Source organism: Argentina anserina, chromosome 3, assembly GCF_933775445.1.
Source record: "Argentina anserina chromosome 3, drPotAnse1.1, whole genome shotgun sequence".
In the NCBI taxonomy this organism is placed as follows: domain Eukaryota; kingdom Viridiplantae; phylum Streptophyta; class Magnoliopsida; order Rosales; family Rosaceae; genus Argentina; species Argentina anserina.
Genome location: NC_065874.1, coordinates 29,560,187 through 29,571,811, shown reverse-complemented (window position 1 = coordinate 29,571,811; position 11,625 = coordinate 29,560,187). Strand labels below are relative to the sequence as shown.

The window sequence follows — 11,625 nt, the reverse complement described above, 5'->3', positions numbered from 1 at the left end:
ATGTAATAAGGAGGTTGTCTCTGCAAATATGCTTGAGGTTTTGCTATGTGATATCATTATAGCAATTCTCTTTTTGAGATTGTCAGCGAGTAGATATCGACTATTTTTAGAATCGTCTTAGGTTACAGTTGATTTTTCTTAGGTTCTTGTCCACAGTCATTGCTGGTTTAATAGGGAGGGGTGTGTGACATATTGTGTTCACCACTGTAAAATCTCTCTCGGATTGTAACTCTAGATTTATATTTATATACATTTACATTTCTAAAAAAAATATTTACAACCGCATATATAGACCAACCAGACTTGAGATTGTTGATCTAAGTGATTTTTTTTTTAACAATGGGAGGTCAAAATATATACATGTTGGGTGGTCCATACATGTATATATGTGCTTGTTACATGGTTGTCTAGTAACAATGTGACATGGCTTTCAAATTCTTATTAGATACATATCAAACATGTACGATGGTGGGACCAAAAAAATTATATGTACAAATGGTAGATTATAATATTAACGTTAGTAAATTAATTGTGAAACAAACATGGTGATTCACAACGTAATGCTATTTCGTAAGATAAGGAATAAGTTCATACAAGTTCAATTGAATTATACATCCAGCAAACAATATTAAGTCCATAAGCCAACACATATTTTTTTTTTAAATTGAACGATCGAGTCGTCAATATATTAAAATGTAGGAGGTCAACATAAACATAGAACACTCACTTTGTAGGCATGAAGTTAGAACCATGCGAAACAAAATAAGCCGAGCGAACTAACCCTTACTGTTTCAATGCTGACAACCATGATATGATCCCCATAAGTAACCAAATGTCTTGAATACAAGACTACACTCACTTATTTAGAAGAAGAAAAAAACTAGAACCACACTAAACAACCCCAAAGGCAAAGCCCAGAATCCAGGCTCAAACCATGAACCCTGCACCAACAACATCCCATAGCCGTAAAGAGGTGTGACACCGCCGCCAACCAATATGCCGTCACCGGAAGCACCTAGCCTCGCCACCATGGATTTGCCACCGATTGTCCAAGCCATCAAAGACCAAGACAAAAACAGTTTCAACCACTTTGGACCTGTCGTCAGAGGAAAAACACTACCGTTATCAAAACCACGTTGACGACATCCCCAAAACAAGGAGATATCACCCATACTGTCCGAACCACCACTTCACTGGCAACCGCCACAATCAGATTGAGCTCACCAACCATAGGGGTTGACTTCATCACCTCCCTCCATAAAGAAACGAATGAGCCGCTCATTTAAAGAGACAACCCTCACTAGCTGAGAAAAGGGGAACATAAAGAGAGGTAGCCTAGGCCACATGAATGCCTGAATCTGGCCAAAACCATCATCACTAGGGAAGCAAAACTAAGGTGAAGACGAGAAAGACTCATCGCTATGTGATTTACAACATAAGAACCATGATTAAACATAATGATTTTTTTTTCACACACTCTTAAAAATGAAAATAATAGTAATAATAATAATAATCGTTCTTTGTCTCTTACCTAGTACGCTCTCTGGTTGAGAGAGTTTTGTCACCGTTCGTGTTACTTCTCGTCCAGCTGTACGACGGCGTCAATGTCGGCCTCTGGTCTTGTTGGTGTGCGGCCTGTGCAGTCGAACATGATGTAGAAGGTGTATTTTGGTCCCGTGATCGGAGATCGGGACAGAGGAAGTTTGAGGTTACACCGACGGTGGAGGCGGCGGATACATGGGACGGGGTTGTGGCAAAGATGGGGTGGCCTTATGTTAGCAGCTTTTTTGGTCTTTGCAACAGTGGACTTGGTGGTCGGCTATAAATCTGGGGAGATAGTATCACCGTGCCCGATTTCTGGTGGATCTGTTTCTTTGAGATCTGGGTGCTTGGGCCCCACGGGTTTGGTGGTGGAGGAGGCCTTATGTTTCTTTGTCGGCGGAATCTTTCCGACGATGGTTAGGGATCAAGTTCAGCGACAGTGCTATGGGTTGGGAGAGGGAGCGACGATGGTGTGTGATCGGCGTCGGCACGGTGTCGGGCCTTCTCCTTGGGCCTTCTATGCTCTTTTTTGGTTATGGGACTGTGAGCATGTGTTGGGCCTTTTCCGACCTGGTAATAAGGGGTGGGCTCACAGTCTGGACTCTAACCAGTTTATATATTTGTTTAATGTTTTTATTTTGTTATTATCTCAAATAACTCTGTGCTGTGGTTTCGTAGAGATTGTCGGACTTCGTGTCTGTGTGTGCAGTCAATGTGCTTTATCTGCTCTAGATTGGCGGCGAGTTTCTTGATTTGTCAAATGGTCGTTGTCGCCTAGTGACAGGATGAGATTAAGTGTCAACGAATTAATTATTATTTGGCGGCAACATAGTTGGAGAGCTGTTTTATTATACATTAGGATATGTAATTGTTGTTTCATTGTTGATTGGGTTACATATCTAGTGATTTTCTCCACCATGTCACCGTTGTTCGAAAGCAAATAGAGTCGTCATTAGTGTGGTACTCTTTGTTAGTTAGTGCTTTGTTGGGTACTTGTTTGTAGGGATCTTTGATCTTATGTCAGGTCTTTGTAATCAGGGGTTTAGACTTCATGTTCTCCCGTGTATTCGACGGTATCATTAATGAAGACTTGAGGGTTCCGTACTAACCCTTACATAAAAAAAAAAAAAGAAGTAAAAAACAGTTTTACACATGCCATAAGCTAACACAGTTAATCACCATACATTACCCCAATGTTAATGCGAATTTTCACAATATTAAGCAAATCGGTAAAACTATATATCATAAATTATTTTTGTGCAACTTGTGTCCCATTGTTACAGAGAAGTAGAGAAGCAGAGACACAAGAATGGTATTGGGAGAGTGGCAGTTTAGGCCAATAGTACCCCAAAGCAGTGCAGCGCGGCTGGGATTGGATGACAGTTCCTGAAGTAAGCAGTTTGGATTTACCAAATGGAGCAAAAACCCTCGTCGATAGGAAAGGTTCAGTGTTTGGCAGCAAATAGCAACTGGTTATTTGCGGAGAGGATCTAAAAGGCTATTAACACAAGAGGATCTAGGAGAGGGTTATGTATCTGACTATCTGCCTTGGTATTCGAATTGAATGGCCCAAAACCACGTGAGCATCAGTTTAGTTGCATTATCTCTTCTCTGTTTTCTTCTGCGACCTCTGTATGTCCACCTTTTATTTTGAAATTTTTAAGTGCACGGGTACTGAATGCACTGACACTGAAGCAGTTGGGCCGTCAGTAAATTGGCCCTGGACAACGTGTTTGGCAATGTGTCCAAGACTCCAATATGATAAGAGGCCCAAGAAAATTCCTCTCCTTTTTTTCGTTTTATAGAGAACAAATATTTTTCTTTTTATCGAGTAAACAGCTTAAATACTGTACTACAATGAGTTTGTTTTGAGTCAAACGGACAACATCTTTCTTAATAAAGAGAGATTGTGCCATTAGACCAAATGATTCTAGTAAGATAACAAATATTTTAATTAACAAAAATACAATTGTATTACTGCTTCACGCTCTGAGATTTATATCGGTTTGTTTCAATTAATTACTTAGTCGAAATAATTATTTCATCTAAATGTCTTCGCAGGTCCCGGACTTTGGAGGGACTTTTATATAGGAACTGTATTTAATTGAATGTGTCTTTTACTCGTACGTTCTCAATCCAAATGTCACTAATATAGATGTTTGATCTGGCTTGAAGTTGACTCATTTCTTATAGCATTAACCCAGATTGGTATCCTTGAGGAGTTGAGGTTAAGGGTGCAAAAGATGCAACTTCAAATCAGAAGTTAAACGACATGGTTTCATTCTCATGGGTCACCGAAGCAAGTCCTGTTCACACCCATGGTTGATAGATTATGAAGCTAGAGAGGGACTTAACAGTTTCTAAAGATGAACACTTCAAAATAACATTTTGAAAAAGAAAAAAAGATGTTGAAAATTAGGATTTGCTAATTAAGTGGTCAAATGGGTGGTCTCCTGCGTATTAAGAACTACCACACGAGACTCATGAAAGGATGTTGTCAAATATGATTTTGAATATTCATATATCAAAGTTGACGAGTTCTAATGATTTAACTGCAATAGAAAAACCAAAAATATATAATCAAATATTGTTACACCGATCGAATTGATCTTATAAAAACTGGGGCGTGGCCGCATGGACTAGGTCGTCTACTCTTACATCCTTTTCCCAAACAACCAAGGTTGCATTAGTGATCACATCAGAACCATTTTGATGGTGATAGGCTGGTCTAAGCTGCACTAGTAGACCAAATTATAAAGAGCTTTCTTTGTGAAACAAAAATCAGAAGCAATTCCCCGATATTACGTTGAAAAAGCCAAATCTTCTTTTCTTCTACATGAAACCTTTTGTCTCATTTTCTTTTCTTGGAGAAGTGGTGAAAGAGGGACTACATTCAAAGAAGCATAATCCCATGCCACCAGAAGAAGAAATGGCACCTCGGAAAGGTCTAAGAAACCGCATCATCTCTTGAACTTTTTGCTAGTGCAACTTTCTTTTGTAGACAGTTTGAAAAAAACTTTCTTTCGTAGACGCACAAGATATGTAAGATGTGGCTCCGTTCTGATGGAGCATCAGAATTAATCCCAACCTCAACTTAGGAAAAATAACCCGCAGTAAACACACGATTGACAATGACTGTATCCATGCGTACATAAATAATTACATGCATCAATGAACTTTGAATATGTGATCGCAACCACGATGCAACTCATTCACTCCATTAGTTTATTTTCATGAGCTTAACTGCACCCTCAACTCAGTCACTAAGTTAGTGCTACCTTTGAGTTGAGTCTTCCACATTAGAGACTACAATTTTTTTCTGGGTCAATAAGAGACTAGAATGATTATGGATAGTGGTTTGTACGGGATCCCGGTGCTCAAGTTTAACCTAATGAAATTGCCAGAAAGTAGAATAATCTTGATGAGGATATACATGATACCATTTTTATCATTATCACATTTGGAGGTTGTTGAAATTTGTACTGATCATTTCACGCATGCAACTGAAAGCAAAATACGCATCATGATTGTTATGAAGGGAACTCCGGGAAGCCAAGAAAGAGACACAAGCCCGGTGCCAAATTAGCTCTTCTGATTGATGTGCCACCAAACATATGCTTAGTATTTTGCACTAAAACACACATTTTATTAATTTTTGTAAAGACAATATGATCGGAGGAGCGTACTAAAGGTTGGAAGAGAAAATGGTTTTCATCGTATTCACTTTTCGGAGAGTTTTGTAACGGCTTGTAACATAAAAATTATGGAAAACCACATAATAAAAATACGTATTGTTAGGGCTCGTCAACGGGCCGGTCCGGAGTTTAGTACATTTAAATAAGTGACGGACTTGGCCGGGTATTTTCACAAATATGAAGATCCAAGTCCGCCCACCTAAAACGGGCTTTTACGGGCCGGGCCTTGCGTACTTGTATTAGAAAAAAATATAATACTCTAATTTAAGGGTTTGAGACAATAAAAAAATTATTAGAAAACATTCTAAAAAAAGTCACAAACTAATTCTAGTTTCGAAATATTGTCGATTGACACCAATAGATGTGATATATATATATATATATATATTTAGGGACCTTATAAAAATTTCATTTGTTTTAAACATAGTTTGACCGTCCGTACCTACGGTCAACAAAAAAAGTGGTGTTTTCACATAATAAAACTCCATTAACCGGGACTTTGCCAAATTAGTTTCTTTGTTGCGACCACCCACGATTAGTGACAAAAATTAGGTTATTTCAAATATGTAAACAATTTTCCGCATTCGCATCTTGGTAATAGGTCCCCCTTAGAGCATATTAGTATTGTTTTTGGTTTACCGGAAATTCCGACGGTTAAACGAGGTCGGAATTGGATGAAATTTTAAAATAGTCACTAAATATATATACTGATCACATCGGATAGTGTCGATCAATTCCGAGAAGTTTTCTTCATATAGTCGCTTCATAATGCGATAGTTTTATTATAAACATAATATAAAAGTTATGATACATTAGTGGACACTTCGATGATTGACAACTCCAGTTCGAAATATGGTCGATCGATACCAGTAGATGTGATCGGTATATATATTTAGGGAACCCATAAAAAATTCGTCCGTTTTGGACATGGTTTGACCGTTTGTACCAACGGTCAACTAAAAAATAGGTGTTTTGACATATTGAAACCCCATTGACCGGGGCTTTGCTAAAATAGATTTCTTCAGTGTGACCGCGCACAATAGGTAAAAAAATTAGATGATTTCAGATATGTTAACGGCTTTCGGCGTTCGCATATTTGTAATAGGTCTTCCCTTAGGGCATATTAGTTGTGTTTTCGATTTACCGAAAATTCCGACGGTTAAACAAGATCCGAATTGGATGAAATTTTTATAGGGTCACTAAATATATATACTGATCACATCGGCTGGTGTCGATCGATCATGAGAAGTTTCATTTATATAGTCGTTTCATAATGCAATAATTTTATTCTAAACCTAATATAAATGTTATAATAACGGCTTTTAGTGTTCGCATCTTTGTAATGGGTCATTCCTTAAGACATATTAGTGGTGTTTCAGTTTCCCGAGAATTCCGACGATTAAACGAGGTCAGAATTTGATGAAATTTTTACAGGGTCACTAAATATATATACCAATCACATCGGCTGGTGTCGATCGATCCCGATAAGTTTCCTTCATATAGTCGCTTCATAATGTGATAGTTTTATTGTAAACATAATATAAAAGGTTATGATATATATACCGATTATATCGACTGGTGTCGATCGATCCCAAGAACTTTCCTTCATATAGTTGCTTCATAAGGTGATAGTTTTATTCAAAACCTAATAAAATATGTATGTATACTATTTTATTATTTGGCGGGATTTTACCGACCGGGCCTTACGGGCTTTTGGCGGGGCAGACCGAGTTTCACACCTTTAATCTAAGCACGACCCTCTACTCACGGAAACAGATTTTAGCGGGTTTTCTCGCGGTTCGGGACGGGTAAAAACCCATAAGGCTTGTGGGTCTCTGCGGGCTTTTCAGATCCGCGGGCTAAATGATGAGTCTTACCAATTGTCAATGTTTTATCATACGCGATTTATGTTGTTATTAGTTATGCGTCATAAAATACGAAATAACTCATTGTTTTTGACATTTGATAAATATAGGACCTACCTTTTGCCTGGCAACTTTACAATGAAGTAACAAAAGAAAATTTCATAACTTATGTGATTAGTATCATCGAATTGGAAAATATAAATGACCATTTTTATTGTAAAAAAATTATAGAACAAAAAATCCTATTTCAAGTTTGATTTCTTTCACAAAACGAGCAATGAAACAAAGAGTTCAATTTTATATAAGGTTCGACATTCTTGTCTTCATAGGTATGCTCTCCATTTTTTTAACTTAGAGCATCTCTAATAGCTTATCTAAAATCTAAATAATTTATATTATAGAGGAAAAACATCAATTTTAAGACAAACAAGGCATCTAAACCGTCATTTATAATAGAGAAAGTGAGAAAAGAGATAAATAAAATCTCTAGATTTGTAGAAATTTTCAAAATCTATAAAAAATTTCAAAACAATATCTAAACTTTATTTCTTAGCAAAACAAATTCACTCTTCACCTTAAAAATAACAAAAAAAAAGACTTATCATTTTTTTTTTCTGGTCTTAATATAAATTATGACATTTTGATATTCAATTTAATTTCCATTCAATTATACAAAATTGCATTTCATTTTATACAATAGTATAGATGAGCTGTTAGAGTTCAGACCATTTTTTAGAGATTTGATGTTTTCATCATCTATATTAGAGAATTTTAAAAGTAATTGTTTAGAAATTTTGTTTAGTAGTATATTACATTATTACATGTGACGAAACATTTAGTCGTCCCAAAATTTTCTGGTATATGCTGACTGATGAAGAAGAGTAGAGGACATCTAATCTGGTATAAGAAATACTTATAGAAAATCAATAAAACATTAATGACATATGTCTAATTTCATTTGTATTAATTTAGAGTGCATTAAATGAATCCAGCAACACAGTACAGTTGGATTTGACCCCATAATTGCAATCAAGTGGGGCCCATACACTTAGAGTCCATATATTAATGTTGTCCGTAGACGAGCGCACGCGACGCGCCTTTAAAATTTGTTTTCTGCCTCGTTCAGGAATCTCTTTCCCCTTCCTCTGCTTCTTTTTCTTCTTCCTTGTTTGCTCCAAACCGGCGACTATTTTGAATTTTCAAACTCGGCGTCCGACCTCGTCCCCAGTCAACGTCTCCCACCCACGCTCCTCACGCGCGTTCGTCGTCGCTTCCCCGTAATTGCTATCGTTTAATCACATCCCGATTTTATTTTATTTATACCATCTTTTGCCCCACTTCCACGGGAACACACGCGCCGCGGTGCCTTTAGTCCTTTACCTTCCCTTCCTTTCCTTTTTCTTTTTAAATTTGTAATAACATTATCCATAATGAGGGTGCTAATAAATTCAATGAAATCAAGATCATTATTTTTTAGTAATTTTGGAGTGAGAGCCCACAATTCAAATAGTGATTTTTAGCTTTCGATTAAACTAGTGCTAATTTTTTTTTATGAATTCTAATTTGTACTCATATTCTAAATAATTTTATCACATATTTATTATTTTAGATACGAGTTAGTCCTACAAAATAAAATAGCATAATTTTTGTTAATCATGGTACAAATAATATGATGAACGAGTATTACGAGCATAAATGATTGATTGTATAAATTAGATTCAATCTAACATGGTTTTACTTAAATTTTGAAAATACGCTCTTCTTCTTTAATGAGAACTATAAGGGCTCAAATGTAAGGGTTTCACTTTCTCTTCATTCTTTATTGTTGGTGCGAAGTTTCTGATGTTTTATATGGCATTGGCAAATCTTCCTTGATAATAAGAAATCGATGACAATTTTTATTTGTATAGTACGAGTTATTTTTACAATTTTTCTGCTTAATAAAACTTATGACACATCGTATTAAAAAAACTAATAAGCACTTGATCATCTATTTTCCTATAACAGGTATTGATTTGATGAAACTATATAAGGAAACTGATAAATAAAAAATGATGGTAATTACCATCACCGATCACCGATCACTCGGCTTATGACACCACAACCAGGATTATTACTCAGCCGGCTCACCGGCTTGATGACAGTGATATCTGAGATCACAAATGATCTTATTTTCATAAAAAAAATAGCCTAAGACAGTAAGAGCCAATTATAATGAGTTCATCTGGGTAGTGGAGCAGTTATGTTACTGATGTTGGTGCTATTTATTGTCGCAATACTAATACCACCATTAGTGGACCAGACCCCCGAAAATCCATTCCCTAATCGTTTTCTCATCAAATCCACGCGTGTTCTTAACGCGCCGCGTAAGGAACCCTATTTCGTCCTCTTTTCACATTCCACGCGTGTCTCAATAAAACCCTCTCCTCCTTCACTTTTCCCATTCCTCTCTACAACTCTCTCTGACTCTTCTTCCTCTCCGATCTGAGCCATGTCTTCGCCGTCTCCTACGACGTCGTATTGGTGCCACCGCTGCACCCGCTTCGTCCGCGTCTTCGTCCAAGACGCCTCCGTCACCTGCCCTTACTGCGACACCGGCTTTCTCGAAGAGATTGAGAACACTCCCCCGCCGGCGCCGACCCACCGCCGCCGCCGCTTCCCGGCCTCCTCCTACGAACCAATCCAGAATCCCGCCCCGACTTCCCGGCGTGTCCGCCGCAGCTCCGGCGACCGGTCTCCTTTTAACCCCGTCATCGTCCTACGTGGCGCAGCCGATGACGACCAGTCGACCTCGTTCGAGCTTTACTACGACGACGCCGCCGGGTCGGGGCTCCGGCCACTACCTCCGACCATGTCCGAGTTTCTGATGGGGTCCGGTTTTGATAGGCTCCTGGAGCAGCTGGCACAGATTGAAATAACCGGGCTGGGCCGACCCGAGAACCCGCCCGCTTCCAAATCCGCCGTGGAGTCCATGCCGGTGGTTGAAATCGAGGAGTCCCACGTCGGGTCGGAGGCCCACTGCGCGGTGTGTAAAGAAGCTTTCGAATTCGGGTCGGAGGCCCGAGAAATGCCTTGCAAGCACATATATCACTCCAACTGCATCCTTCCGTGGCTGTCGATGCGGAACTCGTGCCCGGTCTGCCGCCACGAGCTGCCCGTTGACCGGAACTCGGACTCGGGCAACGACGAGGAGGCCATTGGGCTGACCATTTGGAGATTACCCGGTGGCGGGTTCGCCGTGGGGCGGTTCTCGGGCGCTAGGAGACCCGGGGAGGGTGAATTGCCGGTTGTGTACACGGAAATGGACGGCGGGTTTAACGGAAGTGGTGCTCCGAGGAGGGTATTATGGGCATCGAGAAATAGAGGGAGAGAGAGCCGTGGCATTGGCAGGGCATTTCGTAATTTCGCCTCGTTCTTTGGTAGGTTTAGGTCAAATTCGTCTGCGAGGACCGGGTCAGAAACCGGGTCTGGGGTATTTAATCGGAGTCAGAGCCACTCGAGCTCTTTGTTCGGGCGGTACGTGCAGCGACGCAGCCGGGCTTGGGTGTTGGATGATTAGAATGGAAAATGGAGATCAGAATTTAGAAAAAGAAAAAAAAGCTGAATTTTACAGCTAATACAAAAAAAGAGCACATTTTTGTTTCTTTTCTCTTGTTTCATTATAATTTTTTTGTTCCTCGATTGGGAAATGTGGAAAGTTTATTTATTCTAGGCTAGTGATAGGTCATATTCATCACTGTATACACTTTTTAAGGGCATTTAGGGCAAATTTGCTTCTACATTGTAGCATTTTCAATCTTAATTGTATAATTCAAGCTCCAGTTTCTTCTGGTGGTGAAAAATATTAGTTGGCTCATTTTGTTTTTGTATATATGTGGTATTTGGCTTTTTGGTCATAAAAATCTAAAAATGTGGCACTTGGTAAGGAGAGTTTAGTGACCTCAAATAATTTGAGCTACACTTTGATATTCACAGCGCCATATCTCGTGAGTGATATAATTAGGTTTCATCAAAGGCAGCATAGCTGGCTGATTGGCACTAACAACGTGCCAAAGATTGCTATGGCGGTATGAGTTCTTATTCTGATAAACAAGGACTCTAGGAGAATAGACTTGGGAATGATTGCAATAAACGTTTTATGAATTAAGGATCAATCTTCTGTTACAGGTATATAACATGTCATAAGTTTTGTACTAAAATGAATTGATCGTATCTTTTTTTATTCTATTTGTAAGATGGAACAAAAATTATGTGACGTGTTTTAAATATTTTCTGAAACAAGAGAGTTTTAACTATAAATTTGAGTGTTTGGATTTGATTTGCTTAGTTGACAACTTAAGATGGCATTATCTTCCTCGTATGAAGTCTACCAAACATAATGGTAGCATTGAAGTACCCTCATTCAAATTTTGGCCATCTACTGCAGCCAAGGTCCAGCCTACTCATGCCTTGTTTGTGCACACAGATGTTTATAATAAATATCTTATGCATGGCCTTTGCATTTTTGTTGCAAGTTGCAACTG

General features: G+C 38.7%; 1 protein-coding gene across 1 annotated transcript; it reads left to right on the top strand.

The window, feature by feature from the left end:
• The first annotated feature begins 9,551 nt into the window (after nucleotides 1-9,551).
• LOC126786263 (E3 ubiquitin-protein ligase RDUF2-like) lies at nucleotides 9,552-10,973 on the top strand. The gene has a single exon (XM_050512037.1). The coding sequence runs from the start codon at nucleotides 9,594-9,596 to the stop codon at nucleotides 10,659-10,661; it is 1,068 nt and encodes a 355-aa protein (XP_050367994.1). The 5' UTR covers nucleotides 9,552-9,593; the 3' UTR covers nucleotides 10,662-10,973.
• The last annotated feature ends 652 nt before the right edge of the window (nucleotides 10,974-11,625 follow it).